The sequence below is a fragment of the Acanthochromis polyacanthus genome, chromosome 12 (genome assembly GCF_021347895.1).
Source record: "Acanthochromis polyacanthus isolate Apoly-LR-REF ecotype Palm Island chromosome 12, KAUST_Apoly_ChrSc, whole genome shotgun sequence".
NCBI lineage: Eukaryota > Metazoa > Chordata > Actinopteri > Pomacentridae > Acanthochromis > Acanthochromis polyacanthus.
The window spans coordinates 40317034-40337391 of record NC_067124.1 but is presented as its reverse complement, the minus strand read 5'-3'; the positions used below and the strand labels follow the sequence as shown (position 1 = coordinate 40337391).

The 20358-nt window shown below is 40.8% G+C and overlaps 1 protein-coding gene and 5 non-coding genes across 6 annotated transcripts; all 6 read left to right on the top strand.

Moving 5' to 3' along the window:
• Positions 1-1542: 1542 nt before the first annotated feature.
• Positions 1543-19384, top strand: ntd5 (ntl-dependent gene 5). The gene is made up of 8 exons (XM_022199717.2): positions 1543-1701; positions 3943-4077; positions 7783-7974; positions 14541-14655; positions 14983-15059; positions 16575-16757; positions 17557-17754; positions 18845-19384. The coding sequence occupies exons 1-8, from the start codon at positions 1629-1631 to the stop codon at positions 18925-18927; spliced, it is 1056 nt and encodes a 351-aa protein (XP_022055409.2). The 5' UTR covers positions 1543-1628; the 3' UTR covers positions 18928-19384.
• Positions 4959-5031, top strand: trnaf-gaa (transfer RNA phenylalanine (anticodon GAA)). Its single transcript has one exon. It is a non-coding gene; the product is annotated as a tRNA-Phe (tRNA).
• Positions 6349-6421, top strand: trnaf-gaa (transfer RNA phenylalanine (anticodon GAA)). Its single transcript has one exon. It is a non-coding gene; the product is annotated as a tRNA-Phe (tRNA).
• On the top strand, positions 10701-10773 carry trnaf-gaa (transfer RNA phenylalanine (anticodon GAA)). Its single transcript has one exon. It is a non-coding gene; the product is annotated as a tRNA-Phe (tRNA).
• trnap-agg (transfer RNA proline (anticodon AGG)) lies at positions 11132-11204 on the top strand. Its single transcript has one exon. It is a non-coding gene; the product is annotated as a tRNA-Pro (tRNA).
• Positions 11546-11618, top strand: trnaf-gaa (transfer RNA phenylalanine (anticodon GAA)). Its single transcript has one exon. It is a non-coding gene; the product is annotated as a tRNA-Phe (tRNA).
• Positions 19385-20358: the final 974 nt, after the last annotated feature.

Genomic DNA, 20358 nt, shown 5'->3' with positions numbered 1-20358 from the left:
AAATGACAGAAAAGGACAAAAACGAGACAAAACTATGAAATCGAGACAGATGCGGACAAAAATGAGACACAAAATGACACAAACGAGATTTAAAACCGCAAACGGGACGCGAAACGACAAAAATGAGACGCAGAATGACGAAAACGAGATACAACTCGACAAAAATGAGACAAAACGACAAAAACGGGATGCAAAACGACAGAAACGTGCAAATTTTAACACCAATAAAAAGATTGTCCTCATGCTCCCTCTGCTGCATGTTTGATTGATCTTTTTTTGCAGGAGTCCTGTTCTGTTATCACCAGACGGGTTTGTGGTGAAACGTTTTGACTTCCTCGCTGTTTGTTCACATCGTGTACATTCCTCTAATTGCAGCTCAAACATGCGGTCTTACCCACCTGGAGCTTCCCTCGCTAATTTAGAACTTCAGTCCACAACTGGAGGACGTTTAAAATCCACCGTCTCTTCCAGCTTTCTGCTCCACATTGATCAATAATAGGTATTGATTGTCTCATTTTTATTCCATGTTTCTGTGTTGTTGCTAACCCTACTCTAATCCATGCTAATGTGATCTTTTTCTCAGCAGTAGAAGCTAGATATTTAGCTAGCTGTTACTGCTGACCACTGATGGAAAACAGTCCAAAGAATGAGTCTGATCCTGATAATATGAGGTAGAGAGAGACATTCAATCAAGGCTGACAATGGATGAAAAGATGGAAAATAGAAGAGAGGACATAGCTTTGATCTACACATTCTGTAGGAACACTGTTGGAGGATGGAAACGACTAAAACACGACATAAAACGACAAAAACGAGACAGAAAACCACAAAAACGGGGTTATGCTAACATGTTCCAAGTATAATAATTTTAAATATTATTTTTGATTAAAAAAAATGTTCCCACAATTACAAGAGACATGAATGAAAAAATGTAAACTCATTTTACGGGTCATATTTTCTGTTATGTGTCTAATTTTGTCTCATTGTTCATGTTTTGTATCTAATTTTACTCATTTTTGTGTTTGATTTCAGTGTTTTGTGTCTAGTTCCAGTCATTTTATTCTTTATTTTTGTGTCTCATATTTTGTGTTTTGTGTCTAATTTTGCTCATTTTATGTTTTGTTTTAGTGTTTTGTGTCTAATTTTAGTAATTTTCTGTCTATTTTCAGTCATTTTATGTTTTGTTATAGTTCTTTGTGTCTCATTTTTGGGGGTTTCTGTCTGATTTTGCTCATTTGTGTCTCATTTTTGGGGGTTTTGTGTCTAATTTTGCTCATTTTGTGTTTTATTTTAGTGTTTTCTGTCTAATTTTGCTCATTTTGTGTCTTATATATTTCCAAAACATTCTTTTCTCCCAGTTTTTTTTTTAGATTTGTTTGTTTGTCGTCAGACATCCTCTTTATCTGCCGCCTCGACAGAAATGGGTGAAAGGTCCTTCAGGCTGGAATTTAACTCACTTCTCTCCCTCGACATGAACCAGATGTTTGCTCCTGGCCTGTACCCTCTCTCTCTCTCCCCTCTCTCTCTCCCCTCTCTCTCCCCTCTCTCCCCTCTCCCCCCCAGCCTTTGTTCCTCCCTTATAAGCTCTGATCAGCCGACCCTCCTCTCATTCCCTCCAGGCCGTGAACATGGATTTCTCTGCGCTGCTGCTGCTGCTGTCGCTGCTCGCTCTGACCGGAACTGTGTCTCTGCGGGCTGCAGGTAAGTTCCTGCCTCACAAACACCTGGAGGAGTCACACCTGCATGGAGGGAAAACACAGCTGGAGCCTCAGAATGAAGGAAAAGTGAGCATTCATTTAGCGGCTGCTCTGTAGGTCGTCTTTTAAAAGAAGATCCTGCAGCCTGAGAGTGAAATTAATCACTGGTGCTGAAGGTGTGACGTCTTTAAGAGCAGTTTCTGTGCATTAATGCAGCGTTTATGATAAATTAGATCCTTGTATCTGTGGATCCACGTCAATAACTTCTCTGTAGGTTTAGTTCGACTCTTAGAATGAAGTTTTTTGTCACTATAAATTCAAGTAAATTAAAAATATTCTGCAAGTTTGCTTCCTCTCTTGAGTCCAAATTCTTAATTCATGATTAAGAATTTTTTTCTAACTTTATCTCGACTCTTAGAAGCAAATTTTTTGCACAAAATATTATTATTAAATTCAAATTCTGGAAGTTTAGCTTCAACTATCTGGTCCAAACTTTCTGTCTCTATAAATTAAATCTGAGAAATGATTCAGATTTTTTCCGTTACTGTACTTGGATCCAAGTTTTCTGTTGCAATAAACTGAATTTGATTAACATTTTGTCATATTTACTGAAGTAAATTTCTAAAGAATTTAAGTTTAAAAGCCTTTAATTGATGTCGAGCTGCTGCTATGGCGTTAAATGCTGATTTAAACATAGAACCACAATAATTACAGTGAAATTATTGTTATTTCTATGTATGTTTAGCACATTTAATACAGGGTGTCCCTTTTAGCAGCTGATAACTAACCTCACACCACTAGACTTCTTTTTATGGGGATGCCTAAAAGACAAAGTCCACCAATGAGACCTGCAGCAGTCACTGAACTCAGAGCAACCATTGAACATGAATGCAGGCAGATACCAAAGAACTGTTTCATGATGTGTGCTGTTCCATCGCTTCACGTTGTCTGGACCAGAACGGACATCAGTGTGAGAACAGGCGGTGACAAAACAATAGAATGATGTTTGTAAGTTCTTTTACATGTTGAAAATTAAACAGATTATAATAAACACCAAGTTTACAATTATTTAAAGTGTGTATACATTTTTTTGGGGGACACCCTGTGTGCGTGAGTTGAAATGTTTTCCTGCAAAAACTAAGATTGAATTCACTCAACAAGTTAAAACTCCACATTATGGAATGAAATACTAATGAACCCAGCTTAGATATGAAGGATTGCATCCCATAATAGTCTAAACTCTACAGACCGTCCTGAATAATTTGCTAAATGAAGTTTAATGTCCTGCAGAGTTGCTCATAGAAACTCCTCCAGGGTCTGAATCAGTGTTTTGTAATATTTGCTTATTACAGCGACATGTTTGTACCGTAAACGCTGCTCATGTGTGCAGGAGCACATGCGTGTTTGTGGTCACACGTGCTGCAGGAAGAGAGGATACAGCAGCACACATGTTCTCAGTCTGAGAAGTGAAAAACGGGGAACCCAGTCTCCCCCGTTTCCTCCCCTCTCTAAGGCTCAGTGGGCTTCAGGATTTATTTATGATGGGATTCATCTGGAGGGGAGGGAGGAAAGGAAGCTTATTCATCTGACTAAAGTTGCTCTAAGATGAGTTAAAGTTGCTTAAATTCAGTAAAAGTTTTTCAAAAATAAGTGAAAGTTGCTCTACATTAGTAAAAGTTGCTCTATATAAGTAAAAGTTGGTCAAAAATGAGTTGAAGTTGCTTTATAATGACTGAAAGTTACTGTACATTAGCTAAAGTTGTTCTATATTAGTTAAAATTGCTCTAAAATGAGTTAAAGTTGCTCTACATTCGTAAATGTTGCTCAATATAAATAAAAGTTGGTCAAAAATGACTTAAAGTTGCTTAAAAATAAGTTGAAGTTGCTTTAAAATGAGTGAAAGTTGCTCTATATTACTTAAAGTTGCTCTAAAATGAAATAAACTTGCTCTACATGAGTAAAAGTTGGTCAATATAAGTAAAAGTTGGTCAAAAATTACTTAAAATTGCTCGACATTAGCTAAAGTTGCTCTACATTAGTTAAAGTTGCTCTGAATGAGTTAAAGTTGACCTACACTACTGTTCCAGCCTGGGTGGTAAACATTTACCCAGCCACCGACGCTGAATTCACTGTTCCTCCGACAGAAAACAGTTTGCCAAACGAAGCCTTATTAGGTAGTGGTTTTTACGAACGTCCATGAACGCAGCAGACAGAGGGACAGTGAGTGTGTTTGGTGTCGCCTCAGGCTCGTGTCCGGAGAGGATCCTGGGTAAGGAGTGGCGCCGGACGTGTCCTCGGACCTGCACGGCCGACCAGGACTGCGGCAGGAAACGTCAGTGTTTGTGCGACGGCCAGTGTGGTCTCAGCTGTGTGGCTCCAGGTAACACACTGTCGTCCTTACAAGTGTTTGTGTGTTCAGCTGAGCCAACACGAATGTGTGGGCTCCTTCCTGGAAATAAAACACAAATAATCTGGCCTCAGAGTGCTGGAAAGTGGCTCTGTGTTAGTTAAAGTTGCTCTGCATTAGTTGAAGTTGCTCCATATTACTTAAAGTTGCTCCAAAACAAATTAAAGTTACTCTATATTTGTTAAAGTTGCTCAAAAAAGTGTTAAAGTTGCTCTATATTAGTTAAAGTTGCTCCACTTCGGTTAAAGTTGCTCTGTATTTGTTAAAGTTGCTCTAAAATGAATCAAAGTTGCTCTACATTAGTCAAAGTTGCTCAAAAAATGTGTTAAAGTTTGTCTATGTTAGCTAAAGTTGTTCTAAAATGAGTTGAAGTTGCTCCACATTCGTTAAAGTTGCTCTGTTTTAGTGAAAGAAAGTAAAAAACAAAAAAATCTGGCCTCAGAACGCTGGAATTTGCATTTTCCAATATGATAAAAAACATTGCTCTTTTTTGCACCTCTTGGCCTCCATAAATGCATAAATTGGTTCGTTTATGGAACACCAGACCTCAGTGGCTTTCAGCGGTCTCCTTAGCAAACAATGTCAGAGCTGATGGTACCATTAAAGTGTTCGTGTGTTCAGCTGACATCCATCTGAGTGTTTCTTCCTAGAAAAAAAAATTAAAGCATAAAATGTGGCCTCAGAGGTGTAAAAAGGTTTGAATCCGGTCCAGTTTGAGAAGCTCATCAATGCTCCTTCAACAACCAGCTCACTGTGAAAATCTGGAAAGAAATCAACAGGCTTAGATTGAATTCGTCTGTTTATAATGTCACTGTTTCTTGCACTTTATGGCCTCCGTAATCATTGTGCTTCAGGCTGAAATAGCTCAGTTGGGAGAGCGTTAGACTGAAGATCTAAAGGTCCCTGGTTCAATCCCGGGTTTCAGCAGAGTTTTAGGAACACAAGTACACCTGGAAACTCTTGTCTCATTAGCTAACAATGCTAAAGCTAGCGACACTCTTCCTGAGCATGAAAATCTAAAGTTCTATCCTGGACTTCATCAGTGGTTCGAGACTCACATAACTGCAGTATAGAATGGTCTGACTGCACCGCTTCTTTGTTATGTTTATGCTGAATTTATTACTTGTTTTTTATTTTTGAAGATAACACTGACTTTTTGCACATCTTGGCCTCCATACCACTTGTTTTTCAGGGCCGAAATAGCTCAGTTGGGCGAGCGTTAGACTGAAGATCTGAAGGTCCTGGGTTTCGGCAGGAAGGAAGAGTTTTAGGAACAGAAAGTTTTCAGCAAAAAATGCTTGAACTAAATGTTCAGGATGCAGTGATGGTGTCCCTGAAATACAGTGACATAGAATTGTTTTGGTAGAATGTTTTCCTGGTGGCTGATATTTCTTAGCTCTGTTGGCATTTTGTCCGTCTAAATGGAATTTGAAATGAAAGTTTTTGAAATGTTGCTCTATTTTTTGCACCTCTTGGCCTCCGTAATCACAGCTTATCAGGCTGAAATAGCTCAGTTGGGAGAGCGTTAGACTGAAGATCTAAAGAGCCCGGGTTTCAGCAGAGTTTTAGGAACCCAAGTACACCTGAAAACTGTCATCTCATTAGCTAACAATGCTAAAACTAACAATGCTCTTCCTGAGCCTGAGAATCTAAAGTTCTATCCTGGACTTCGTCAGTGGTTCTAGACTCACATAACTGCAGTATAGAATGGTCTGACTGCACCGCTTCTTTATGTTCATGCTGAATTTATTACTTTTTTTTATTTTTGAAGATAACACTGACTTTTTGCACATCTTGGCCTCCATACCGCTTGTTTTTCAGATTCAAAATAGCTCAGTTGAGAGAGCGTTAGACTGAAGAGCTGAAGGTCCTGGGTTTCAGCAGGAAGGAAGAGTTTTAGAAACAGAAAGTTTTCAGCAAACAATGCAAGAACTAAATGTTCATCCAAAGATTTCTGGGTTTTCAACAGCTGTTCAGTCTGTGCAATGCTACAGAATGGTCTGACACCTCTGTATGTCTTTAAACCAATCACAATCAACTTAGTTGTGGTTTAGCCCAGGATGCAGTGATGGTGTCCCTGAAATACAGTGACATAGAATTGTTTTGGTGGAATGTTTTCCTGGTGGCTGACATTTCTTAGCTCTGTTGGCATTTGGTCTGTCTAAATGGAATTTGAATTGAAAGTTTTTGAAATGTTGCTCTATTTTTTTGCACCTCTTGGCCTCTGTAGTCACAATATTTCAGGCTGAAATAGCTCAGTTGGGAGAGCGTTGGACTGAAGATCTAAAGGTCCCTGGTTCAATCCCGGGTTTCAGCAGAGTTTTAGGAACACAAGGTTGTCACAGTACACCTGAAAACTGTGGTCTCATTAGCTAACAATGCTAAAGCTAACGACGCTCTTCCTGAGCATGAAAATCTAAAGTTCTATCCTGGACTTCGTCAGTGGTTCTAGACTCACATAACTGCAGTATAGAATGGTCTGACTGCACCTCATCTTTGTTATGTTTATGCTGAATTTATTACTTGTTTTAAAGATAACACTGAGTTTTTGCACATCTTGGCCTCCATACCACTTGTTTCTCCGGGCTGAAATAGCTCAGTTGGGAGAGTGTTAGACTGAAGATCTGAAGGTCCTGAAGAGTTTCAGGAATGCAACTCACACAATGCTTAAGCTGGTTATTCTGTTCTGAGCCACATTAGCCTCAAACAGCTGCTGAATGGTCTGACTGCACCTCCCTATTACTCTGCTTTCTTTGTTGTTTCTTCAAACAGAAACCAACCTCTTGTGGAACCTTAAGATAACTGTGTAGTCAGGTTTGACGCTGCTTGTTTACTGTGACATAAGGAGGTTTGTTTTTTGTTTGTTGACAACATGTGCAGCAAAATAAACCAGAACAGGAGAGAAACACTGAAAAGGAAGGTTGGTTTGCAAAACGGGGGAAATATTTCAGCTACAGAAAGAAGGATGTCGACCAAAAACAGCTCTTCTGTTTTACAGATCGAGTTCCCGTTAAACACATCAAGTTATTTTGGACCATTTTTGAATAATTTTGAAATTTTTTTGTCAAAAGTTCGTCAATTTTCAAGTCATTTTGGCAAATTATTGAGTACAAACAGACCGTTTTAATCTGCTTCTGGACTATTTTAATGGTTGGTTTGGGAAACTAAGTCTAATTTTAGACACATTAAGTTTTATACAACGTTTGTGAGTAAAGATGGATATTTTCAATTGATTTTTTATTGTTTTTGAGTCGTTTTAGACTGCTTATATCTAATCTAAAACAATCTGATTTATATTGGAGAATTTCTGAGTCGCTTTGAACAATTTAAACCTAATTTCAGATCTACTGAGTCGTTTGGGGAAATTATTGAGTACATTTGGACAATATGTAGTTCAACTTTGGGCTGTTTTCACAGATTTTAGACATGGTTTTCATTCATTTTGGATAAACTCAGTCGTTTTGCAAAAGTTTGAAGTGATTCTTGACATTTTCATTTGCTTTAGGTGAGTTTGTTTCAGCAGATTGTCAGACTTTCAGGGACACAAGATGAGCTGTGACAAATGAAAGCAGCAGCAGACTGAAGATCTAAAGGTTTAGGAGCAGAAGAGCTCAGTAAACATCTCTGGTTTAAGCATCTGGTCTTGCAGATCATCTGATCTTCTGTGTTTCTCCTCAGGTCGGACGTGTCCGTGGCCTCTTCCCCAAAGCGATCGCTCTGAAGCCCGCCTCCTCTCTCCCACTCACTCCTTCTCGGCGCTGCTGGAGGTTCGCTGTAAGCCCGGCTTCACGCTGCCCAGCGGCCTGGACGCCACCATCCGCCGTTGTCAGGGCGACCGGCAGTGGAGCGGGGACGAGCCCAACTGCTCAGGTGGGTCTGAGCTGGAAAACCTTCACCACGTCTCTGTATCACTGCAGGTAGAAAACATCTGAGAGAATCCGGCCTCGGGTTCTGACGGGTTTCTGTCCATCCGGGGTTTGTTCGGGTCGGCTCGGTGTGTTTGTGCGTCTGCTCGCTGCTGACAGACATCCAGGGACCAAAACCCTCTGAGATCGTGTCGACTCAGACGTTGCACAACTGGGACCTCGTCTCCCCGTCGCCATGGCAACCGGAGCTGTTCAGAGCTTGCAGATTTCACCGCTGAACTCTCGCTAAGTTTAAAGAGGACATGAAGGCCGAAGAGCACGAGTGTGTTTGTGTGCATGGATCGTACGAATGCATCTACAGAAGCAGCTCACGGGTGTTGTTTAGGTTGTGTTTGTTGTTTACTAGTTTACCAGAGGACGGATTGCAGCTAAAAAATACGATCAGGATGAATTAGAGCCGATTAAACGCAGCTCTGAGTGGAACCGTGTCGACCTGATGCCGAGCTGTGGTTTCCTGATTGATCCGTATTGAACATGTGAGCGGTGAGTCGAGGTCAGAGTGACGCTGTAAACGTGTAAACAGATGCAGCAGCTGAAGTCAATTCTCAAACAATGCAAGTTCAAAGGCCTCCAGTTCGTGTCCAGTCTCTGCCAAAAAAGCTGCTGAGCTTCGACCTAATGATGCAGTGAAACACTGTGTGTCGATCTAAATGCAAAACAACAACAGTGAGAGTGAAGTCAGTGTTTAAAAGAACAGACAATGGACCACAGAAAGGTTAAAGCGCTACATTATAAAATACAAATAACTCAACTTAAATATTGACTATTGGCCTCTACAGCAGGCCTGTCAGCCGGCTCTGGTTTTATCCTCTTAGAATTTCTTTATCTCATGGCTTCATTAGCACGTTTAAATGTATTATGTGATTTAGGTTGTTTTGCACCTCTTGGCCTCCATACATCCACTGCATAAGGGCTGAAGTAGCTCAGCTGGGAAAGCGTTAGACTGAAGATCTAAAGGTCCCGGGTGTCGGCAGAGTTTTAGGAACACAAGGTTGTCACAGTACCAATGAACAATGAGTTAGCAAACAACGGTAAAGCTAACGACGCTCTGCCTGAACATGAAGATCCAAAGTTCAATCCTGGACTTTCTCAACTGTTCTGGACATACCTGGAGTATTGACTGGTCTGAATGCACCTTATCATTGCTCTTCTTCTTTGTCATGTTTATGTGGAATTTATTACTTTTTTGTACCTCATGGCCTCCGAATCCAAATTTATTTTCTTCCAAAATTTGCTCTTTTTTGCTTCATGGCCTCCACACATGCTGCTCTCCAGACTGTATTTCATTGAGCTATTTTGGCCTGAAGTGCTACAATTACGGAGTCCAAGAAGTGCAAAAAAAGAGCAACATTTAAAAAACTTCAATCTCAAATTCCATTTAGACGGGCCAAATAACAAATTCAATAAAAACCTGCCAACAGAGCTAAGAGATGCTAGCCTCCAGGCAAATGTTCCACCATCTCTATATTTCAGGGACATCATCACTACATCCTGGTCTAAACTCCAGCTGCGATGATTGTGATTGGTTTAAAGAAGTACAGATAATAAGGAAGACTGGAAACTCATGCTCAAACCACAGCTCTTTAGATGAATGTTTAGCTTTGTTTGCTGAGGACTTCGAGTTCCTGAAATTCTTCCTTTCTGCCAAAGCCCAGGATCAAACCCAGGACCTTTAGATCTTCAGTCTAGCACTCTCCCAACTGAGCTATTTTGGCCATGGAGCTCACCTGTATGGAGGCCAACAGGTTCAAAAATCAGCGTCACGTTAAAAGCGCAATTCACAAATTCACAATCTGAGCGTGAAGATGGACCTCCGGAGCTTCCCTTCAGCACTAATCTGAGCCGTGATGTCTGGAGATGAGTGCAAATTCTGGGATTTCTCATCATCTCTAATGGTGGAACCTGCCGCGACACTTTCTCAGCTGGGTCCCCGTCTCACCCGCAAGATTATTTATCTGCTCAAAATGTGAAACGAGGATACAATTCTCAGCTCTCAGCTTCCTCCTCGAGAGACGGGCAGAAGGTAGGTGGGTTTTAGTGCGAGTGCCGTGTGTTCCAGTGTGGAGAGGCGGTGGGCGGCGGATCGCTGGTGTTTACCGAGAGCCGGATCCTTCAGTGTACATTAGACCGGAGTGTGTGTGTTGGACTGCACATGTGTCACACGGCTCGCATGTGTGTGTTGCGTTGCGTTTTGTGTGGGCGACAGATCACAGTCAGGAGAGTCAGAGAGCTCTCACGATGCTTCAGGCCTCTCTGCTCTCTCATCCTCGTCCATCCGAGGCCTCCGATCAGCACAATAGAAGCCAAGGACGAGCCTGCAGCCCCGTAGTTAGCGCGAGTAGAGGAAAAAAACATAGAAAGAGGCTCATATGGAGTCAGTGTTTAATGCTTCATTCAAAATCACAGCTTTCTACTTGTCGGAAGATGAATCCGGTTTACCTGCAGCTGTGTGGGCGGCAGCAGAAGCAGAAATGTGAAAACAGAACTGGGCTTTGGGCTGTCATCCGTCACCAAACAGACCAAAGCAGCGCTGCCTCTCCCATAGGTACCTTTACATTCTCAGATTAATGCTGCACAGGTACCTAAGATAGGTCTGACACATTTGTGAATTGTGATTTTAAGTGACGCTGATTTTTGCAGCTCTTGGCCTCCATAGAGATAAAAGTCAGGGCCGAAATAGCTCAGCTGGGAGAGCGTTAGACTGAAGATCTAAAGGTCCCTGGTTCAATCCCGGGTTTCGGCAGCAGGGGCAACTTTTAGGAACAGGAAGTCCTCAGTATTGTTTACTGCTAAAGCTAAACGTTCATCTAAAGATATCTGTGGTTTGATCACGAGTTTCTAACCTTCCCTTTTGTGATTCCTCTTTATTTGTTTAAACCAATCATAATCATCTTTGTTGCATTTTAGCCCAGGATGCAGTGATGGTGTCCCTGTAAAATAGTGGTGGAATTGTTTTGGCCTTGATGCTAGCATCTCTTAGCTCTACTGGCAGGTTTTTATTGAATTTACAATTTTGCAAATCTCAATGGAGTTGGTGATTGAAATTTTCTAAAGGTTGTTCTTTTTTGCACCTGTTGGCCTCCGTACTGGTGAAAATCAGGGCCAAAATAGCTCAGTTGGGAGAGTGTTAGACTAGGGCTCTAAAGGTCCCTGGTCCAATCCTGGGTTTGGGCAGGAAGGAAGAATTTCAGGAACAGGAAGTCTACTGTAAATGAAGTTAATCATTTATCTAAAGATCTCTGGTTTGATCATGAGTTCCCAGTCTTCCTTGTTATTTGTATTTCTGTAAACCAATCACAGTCGTCTTAGTTGGAGTTTCGCCCAGGATGTAGTGATGGTGTCCCTTCAAAACAGTGACGGTGGAACATTTCCTGGATGCTAGCATCTCTTAGCTGCATTGGCAGGTTTTTGTTGCATTTGTAATTTAAATCTAAATGTAATTTGCAATTTGAGTTTTTAAAATGCTGCCCTCTTTTTTTTTGCACCTTTTGGCCTCTATAATTGTAGCATTTCAGGCCGAAATAGCTCAGTTGGGAAAGCGTTGGACTGAAGATCTAAAGGTCCCTGGTTCAATCCCGGGTTTCGGCAGCTGGGAAGAGTTTTGGAGATGTAAAAACAAACAATGTCAAAGCTGAGTAGACAGTTCTCTGAAGGTTCCACATAAACGTGGTTTCTGTTTAAAGAAAAAAAATTAAAACAAAGCAGAGTGATCAGGAGGTGCAGTCAGACAATTCAGCAGCTGTCTGAGGCTAATGTGGCTCAGAACAGAATAATCTGCTTTGACACTGTTTTTGCATCCCAATAACTCTTTCTTCCTGTAGAAACCCGGGACCTTTAGATCTTCAGTCTAGCACTCTCCCAACTGAGCTATTTTGGCTCTGAAAACTACCTAATACGGAAGCCAAGATGTCCAAAAAAGAGCCACATTTTAAAAAGAAATTTAGAAATTCCGAAATAAAAAATAAAAAATGAAGTAATTCCTGGAAAGCAGCATGTGTGGAGATCATGAGACAAAAAAGAGCAACATTTGAAAGGTAATAACTTAAAATACGGAGGCCATGAGGTACAACAAAAAGTCACAAATTCTGCATAAACACTACAAAGAAGCGGAGCAATGATGAGGTGCAGTCAGACCATTCTATTCTGCGGGTATGTGAGTCTCTGCACATCAGAAGCCAAGGGCAAGCCTGCAGCCCTGTAGTTAACGCGAGTAGAAGAAAAAACACATAAAAAGAGGCTCATATGGAGTCGGTATTTAACGCTTCATTCAACATCGCAGCTTTCTACTTTCCCTGAGATGAATCTGGTTTACCTGCAGAGTGGAGCTGCAGCTGTGTGGGCGGCAGCAGAGGCAGAAATGTGAAAACAGAACTGGGCTTCGGGCTCTCATCTGCCGCCAAACAGACCAAACGCAGCGCTGCCTCTCCCATAGGTGCCTTTACATTCTCAGATTAACGCCGCTCGGGTACCTAAGATAGGCCTCTGGCGAGAGCCGTCTCTGGCTTTAAAGCGGCGCTTCATGCAGCTCGGGTCACTCCAGCCTCTCTCCAAGCACCACTCTTGATATTTATATTTCCACAAGCGTGAGGCTCTCAAACTTCCAGGAACGAGCGGTGCCAGGTGTTACACAACCACAGCTCTAGCTGCGAGCTCGGAGAGGTGTGAGGCTGCGCTTCACCTGCTGTCGAACTTTGATATATTACCTAAGAAGGGCTATTTCAACCTAAATAGAACAAGACATCGGGTGAAACGCCTCTGTGGGTCACAAACTAAATACAAACCTCGGCTAATACGAGTCAAACGAGGTAACTTTTCTACTTTTCTCCCTCCTTTCCTACCTGCCAGCAGGTGTCCACATCAGTCAATTAGATGCTGCTTGATGTTTTCTGTCTTCGTGAGGCGCTGCTGTTTGTGTAACAGTTCTGGATCAGATCTGGATTTATTCATATCCTGCACTTCAAAATGTAAAAGTGCTGGATTGCAAGTGAAAATTTTGAACTCAGAGTATTATCTTTACAGTGTAGTAAAAGTACAGCAGCAGTCGTTCTGTTCAAAGTCTCCACCTGGATTTAACTCATCAAACAGGTAAGATCCTTCCATTGGATAATTACTGCAGTGATGAATATGTTTAACTTCTTTAACCCTAGCTGATGCAGTGAGGAGCTTCTCATGTTGGAAAACATGTCCTGTGGTCATGGAAAGGATGTTAATCTGTCTCAGAAGGGTCAAATTATTGGCCTGCATCAAACAAAGAAAACAACTAAGGAGATGAAATGACTAAACTCAGGTTAAGAACCGTCCAACGCATCATTAAAACTTGAAGGACAGTGGAGAACCTTCATCTTCAGGAACAAACTCTTAGATGGTGGTAGGAAACCAACAGTAGAACTCACAGCTGTTTAAAAGTGAAAGGAAGAACATTTCCCCACGAAGGGAACTCAAAGGATTGGGACTAAACAGCTGTAGCTCTAAGAAAACCACTGATCAGTGAGGATGATCAGAAAAAATAAAGATTGGAGTCTGGATCAATGGAAGAAGGTCATGAGGTCTGATGAGTCCAGATTGACCCTGTTCCAGACTGATGGGGGCAGTAGTTCAGGTCTGGTTTTGGTCCCAACTTTGTGCTGATTGTAGACTTTTCTAGGACTGGTTTAGGTTTGATTTTGGTCCTGGTTCTAGAGTTTGTGAGGGCTGGTTTCAGACTGTCTTAGGCAGGTCTTGGACTTTTTTTTTTAAACCACAAGAACACCAAACCCACCATCAAGCATGGTGGTGGCAGCATCATGCTCTGTGGAACTGGAGCTTTACACAAAGTAAATGGAATAATGAGGAAGAAGGATCACCTCCACGTTCTTCAGGAGAACCTAAAATCATCAACAGAAGGTTGATCTTGGACACAGTTGGATGTTTCAACAAGACAATGAGTCCAAACACACATCAGACGTGGTAAAGAAATGGTTCCATCAGGATGGAATGAAGGTTCTAGAATGAAGGTTCTAGACTGGTCTCCCCAAAGTCCTGACTTAGACCCATGAAGAACCTGAAGAACCAAGTCAGAAACACAACAAATTTGTTGTCTTTCTGCTTGAATGTGAATATCTTCTGGTTTCTATCCTCTATGACACGAAATAGATCTTTGGACTAAATAAGAAATTTTCTGATCTTTTCCATCATTTTCTGACATTTTAGAGACCAAACAGCTGATTAATCATTGAGAAAATAATCAACATACTAAAAAATTCTCTTTTTTTTGTACCACATTTCGGCATTTTAAAGACCAAAGAACCGCTCAGTAAATCTAGAAAACACCTTTCAGATTAATAAACAGTGGAAATGATGATAATTGTATGTTTTTATGGCTCATTCTGTAGCTGACTTTGTACTTTTTTATTGTCATGTTGTCTGTTGTTGCACAGTAATAATCTAGTTTTACTTCGGTCTTTTTTTTCCTCGACAGTTTCGGTGTCCGTGAAGTCTTTAACTTCCGTCTTTCTTCTGTCCGACCTCCAGAGTCTCAGTCGGCTGTTGCTCTGACCTGCCCGCTGCCCCAGGAAGTGACCGACACCTTCAGCATCGAGGGCGCCTCCGTCGCCGGGACCTCCATCCGCTACAGCTGCCTGTCCGGGTGAGGAGGGGTTAACTGGGAACCCGAACCGGTTCAGACGAGGAACCGGAGGAAGTGTGAAGAAGAAAGAAAGCGGGAGGGAGGGAGGTGTGAGGATGCGATGAATGGCAGGGAATTCGTTTTGATCTCCCAGCTGACGAGCTCCCTGCTGAGCTAACTGGGTCATTACAGTCTAATCTGGAAGCACACTGACTCATCGGCAGCGGGAGTGGATGTGTCAGCCGGAGTTTAGACGCCATGAAAGGAATCATTCACACCTTTTCCATCACTTTTATTCAGACGAGGCTCCTCAGAACTCAACGCACCATTCCTCTTTCCTCTCCACAGGGCCGAGATAGTCGGGAGCAGCGAGAACTTCTGTCAGGAGAACCAGACCTGGCAGTATCCTCATCCCATCTGCAAGAGTAAGTGTGCAAAGGAGTGTCACACCGACCATTAAACTAAACCATTCCAATAATCTTATCAATCAGTCCGAGCCAAAAAGTCTAAACTCTCAAATTCCACCTTCTTCAATGTGAATAATTTCTAGTTTCTTTCCTCCTCTGCGACTGTAAAAGGTCTTCGAGACGTTTGAGGAAGTTCTGATCCACATTTTTCACCATTTTCTCGCATTTTAGAAACCAAACAACTGATCAGTTAACCAGTTTGAGTCATTTTTTATTAAGAAACAGTCTACATTGTGTGATTTCAGCTTCTTACATATGAATATTTTTTGGTTTCTTTCCTCCTCTATGACAGTAAAAGATCTCTGAGACATTTGAGGAGGCTCTGATTCACATTTTCCACCATTTTCTCACATTGTAGAGACCAAACAGCTGATCGATTAACCAGTTTGACTCATTTTCAACTGAAACTGTCTAAATTCTGTGATCTAAGCTCCTTAAATGTGAATATTTTGTGGTTTCTTTCCTCTGTGACAGTAAACCGAAGATCTTTTGACTAAATAAGACATTTTCTGAACATTTATGTCTTTTTCTGACATTTTAGAGACCAAACAGCTGATGGATTCATTGAGAAAATCATCAACAGACTAATAAATGATACTCTTGTCCATATTTTTTTCCCATTTTCTGGAATTTGAAAGACCAAAGAACCACTCAGTAAATCCAGAAAACACCGAGCAGATTTGTAAACAGTGGAAATAATGATTATTTTATGTATTAATCTGCATTTATGGCTCATTCTGTAACTCGTTGCAAGAAAAATATAAAATCTAAATTCTGTGCTTTCAGCTTCTTAAATGTGAATATTTTCTGGTTTCTTTCCTCCTCAGTGACAGTAAGCTGAAGATATTTGGCCAAAACAAGACATTTGAGGAAACTCTGATCCACATTTTTCACCATTTCTGGCATTTTAAAGACCAAAGACCCACTCAGTAAATCCAGAAAATAACAGACACATTAATAAACAGTGGAAATAATGATTATTTTTGCAGCCTCAGTGAGCATGCACGTGTTACATCATCCTCGCTCTCGGGTAACTTGGTGTATTTCTGCAGATTAGCAGGAAAAGACTGAGCGATGAGTAAGTGAGAGGTTTGGAGATGATTTGTTTTTGCATGTGTTCGTGTGTGAGAGCAGAAATCTAAGAAATAGTGAATCACAGGAGACAGATGGAAACAGAAAAAGCCTTCCAGGAGCTGCTGACCTGTTCTACGGTGCTCTACTGCCCCCTGGTGGTCCAACCGAGGACTTCACCGCCTGCAGAATCGGAGGGGGAATTATTTCAGGAAGCTTCTTGAAAATAACTGAGGCTTTGCAGACAAAATGTTCTGAGCGGCTTCAACCTTTGAAACCCTAAAAAAAATGAAACATCCGAGCATCCCTGTTTTTATTCTTCTTAGCAGCAGCTCCACTCTTAATGTTTTAGCCATCTGAGGTTTAGAAAAGATGAGCTGACTGATATTTTTGCTCTCTCAGAAGTCTTCTGCCAGCCTCCTCAAGAGGTGGAGCGGGGCTACGTGGTGGCCATCCAGAAGACCGAGTATGAAGTCGGCTTCGACATCCACTACCTGTGCAAGAAGAACTTCCTGCTGGATGGACCTCAGAAGATCACCTGCATGTCCAACGGCAGCTGGAGTGCAGCACCGCCACACTGCAGAGGTAAGGAGCAAGATTTGTTGCCACAATCCCCAATTTAACATTTAGTAGCCCATTTTTTCAGAAAACACAAACTTAATGTATTGTAGATCAGCTGTAGTTCCTGGGTGTTCCACCAAGTGGAGCCTCTTCCTGTTTAATACTGTAGAGACCAGAGACTACAGACTGCAGTTCATGCTAAGAAGCAGAGAGCATTGTGGGACTTTAGCTTGTAAAGAGGCACCATGACAAAGACTTCTGAGATGCTTAATACCCTGCAGCTACGTCCTACAACTATAACAAAAACAAGACAAAAACAAACAAAAAACAGGCCAAAACTGTTCAGTTTTGTTGATTTACAGCCAGTAACTACTACAGTCATAGAAACAAGGTATTAATTAACACAGACAACATAGGAAAAAATAATGTCCACGTCAAAAATTTGCAATTTTACAAATTAAAATTTGTCCCTAGATGCATTTTAAGTATCATAGATCAGCTGTAGTTCCTGGTTGTTCCACCAGGTGGAGCCTCTTCCTGTTTGATCCTGTAGAGACCAGAGGAGGCGTTACTCAGACTACAGTTCATGTTAAAGCAGAGAGCATTGTGGGAGTTTAGCTAGTAAAGGGGCACCATGACAGAGACTTCTGAGATGCTTACTACCCCGCAGCTACGTCCTACAACTGTAACAAAAAACAAAACCAAAATAAACAAACAAAAAACAGGGTTCGTAGTCTGTGGTTACATCCTACAACTAAAAAAAATTAAACAAAACAAGCCAGAACACTTCAATTTGTTTCCATTCTTCTCTTCATTCCTGCAGCTCGCTGCCTCATCCCCGCCGAGCGGAGCCGCGTGGTGATTGGTGGAGTAAAGCGTTGGCCATTTGATGTCACAGACGCCATGGTTCCTCACGGAGAGAATGTCACGTTCTTCTGCAAACATCCTTGGAAGCAGTGCAGCTTTGGTGCCGCTCAGATCTGCTTCGATGGGAAGCTGCGGCCTCCAGCGTGTTACCTCGGTAAACCCGGAACCAAGAGAATTCAACTTAATGACATTTATTTAAAAGAATATTCTTGTTTTCGTAAAATCACAACTAAAGTTTATTATTTCACACGTAAACCGTAAAAAACAGCCCAAACTGTAAAAAATTTCCTGTATTATACAAATATTAATTCATTCTTTTACAACTATTCACCGTAAAGTGATTCTGTTTTGTTTGTTTTTTTATGCTGTTTTTATATTAGCAAAAATAACATTATTTTACAGATATTTGCTCTTTTTATTTATTGTTGAACTTCATTAGTTCTTTTCCATGTTTTTCCAGTTTTGGTAAATTAAAGATCACAGAAAAACTCCATGTTAACTGTTAGAAAAAAGAGAAAAAACAAGCCAAAGTACAACATTTGACTGTAAAGTTACCTTTCTTTTTACTGTGTTAAAATCAGCAAAATAAAAAAAAATATATTTTATTGCTTTAAGAAAAAAGATACTGTGAAATAAACATTTTAATTAGGGTTAATGTTTGAAACAAGTTACTATTAATATTATGATTATTATGATGATGACCTTTTGTTTTTGTTTTTTACAGATTTTACATGTTTAGTTAATTATAAAAAAGTAGCTAATAACATCTCAAAAAATAATTAATTTACATATTAACTGTAAAAATACTGTTCAAAACCCTAAATAGCATCCACATAATAATAATAATAATAATAATTATTATTATTATCTTCTCAAATGATAATTAATTCTTGTAGAATATTCGACTAAAAACTAACTTTTTAAATGGTATTTGTAGGTTAACTGTTTTAAAAAAAAGATCAAAACTGTACACAATGTTTACATCCAGATTATTTATTCTACTGTATTATTATAACCTGTGTACAGTGTGTGGCTGTTAAATTACGTTGTATTTCACTGTATTTAAATCAGATGTGAAATACATTTATTTTACATATATTTGAGGTTTTTTTTTTTACAGTTTTAAACGGTACAGCATCCCCCTGTTTTTGATATATTTCTCTGACACCATATTGACCGTTTGTTTTATCTCCCTGGTGTGGATCATCTTATGGATGGATTAAAGCTCGTCCCTGTGATTTCAGAGCCCACATGGCTGCAGTATAAACTCTTCCCTCATCGGCTGATCTCAGAAATCGAGGCGTGTGAAGCCGGAGACGTGGAGTGAAGACCTGAACCTCCCTGACGCTGAGCCTCAACACGAACACTTCCAGCTGATCTGCAGCTTCCACCCTCCTCGTTCCGGTCCGTCAGAGCCCAAGCCTCCCCTCGGCTCTCCCGGACCGGCGTTTAAACGCTGCTGCTGCTGGCTTCCCTTCGTCCTGCACACTACCAAGCTGCAGGTTTAACTATAATCTGTATTACCTTGATCCTCCTCCAGCTTGAGCCGATGTAGCTGCAGCCTCCTCCATGCAGCATGTGGAATGATTAGTCCGTGCTATAGCGGTTATTCATGCATTCATACACTGGACTCTGTGATGTTTCACTGTGATCTTCTTCCGTCGACGCACCAAGTCTCCAGGCTTGTAAGTTTTAATGATGTGAGTGAGTTGAAATAAAATAATGTCAGAATGATTCACGATCGGCCTCTTTTATGGCAAATAAAGTTCGATGTTTCTCCATGAGAGCACAGAACGTCTTTTATTTAAATCAGTTTGAGAATTTTTTCCCCATTCTTGATCAGTTTTCTCCAAAAGTTAGATTTTTATCAGGACTAGTTGGACATTTGGTCTCACGAGTTGACCAAAAACTCTAACAAGTTGCTCTTTTTCTACAACTAGTAGCACTAAATTCACAACTATTCGGGTTTTTATGAGCTAGTGGCCGTATGGAAACCCATTTATTCCATGTTTGATCTCCTAGTTAGGTTTTTCTGAGTACTAGTTGGACATTTTGTCCCACTAGTTGAACAAAAACTCTCACTAGTCACCTTTTTCCAGTAACTAGTGGCTCTTTTGTCCAACTAGTTCCACAGAACCTGTTCACTGCTCTAGTAGCACTAAAGTCCCCTCTAGATCAAACCAGTAAAGAAATAAAGTCTTACTAGGTGACTTGTGACTATTAGTTGAACATAAACTCTTACTAGTAACTCCAGTGGCACTTCTGTCCATCCATGAAGAGTGAACTTGTGCACGACACTAGTAGGACTAAATTCTAAACTAGTCCCCGTTTTGACATGCTAGTGGACCTATAGAAAGCCATGTGTTCATTTATTCCATATCCTTTACATCCTAGTTAAATCTTTGTCAGAACTAGTTGAACATTTGGTTGCATTAGTTTTGCATTTTGTCCAACTAGTTCCAAGTAAAGCTGTAATTATGAATCCATCTGAACAAACTAGAAGAGGATGAAGGTCTTACCAGTTAACTTGTGACCTACAGTTTTCTGCACTAGTTAAACAAGAAGGCCATAATGGTGACTAGTTAACTATTAAAGCCTCTTTTGACCAATGGAAAGCCATTTAAGCATTTATTACGTATATTCGATATCCTCGTAAGGTCTATGGAGAACTAGTTGGACATTTAGTTGAACAGAAACTTTTCCTCGTGACTCTAGTGGCAAACAAACCCGTATTAATGAGCGCTGGTCTTGTACTGGT

What these genes read in the sequence shown, in the direction of transcription:
- ntd5 (XM_022199717.2), top strand. Translation starts at nt 1,629, where the DNA reads ATGGATTTCTCTGCGCTGCTGCTGCTGCTGTCGCTGCTCGCTCTGACC. An exon ending in AGCACCGCCACACTGCAGAG is followed by an intron (nt 16,758 to 17,556) that starts GTAAGGAGCAAG and finishes TCATTCCTGCAG; the next exon opens with CTCGCTGCCTCATCCCCGCC. An exon ending in GCCTCCAGCGTGTTACCTCG is followed by an intron (nt 17,755 to 18,844) that starts GTAAACCCGGAA and finishes CTGTGATTTCAG; the next exon opens with AGCCCACATGGCTGCAGTAT.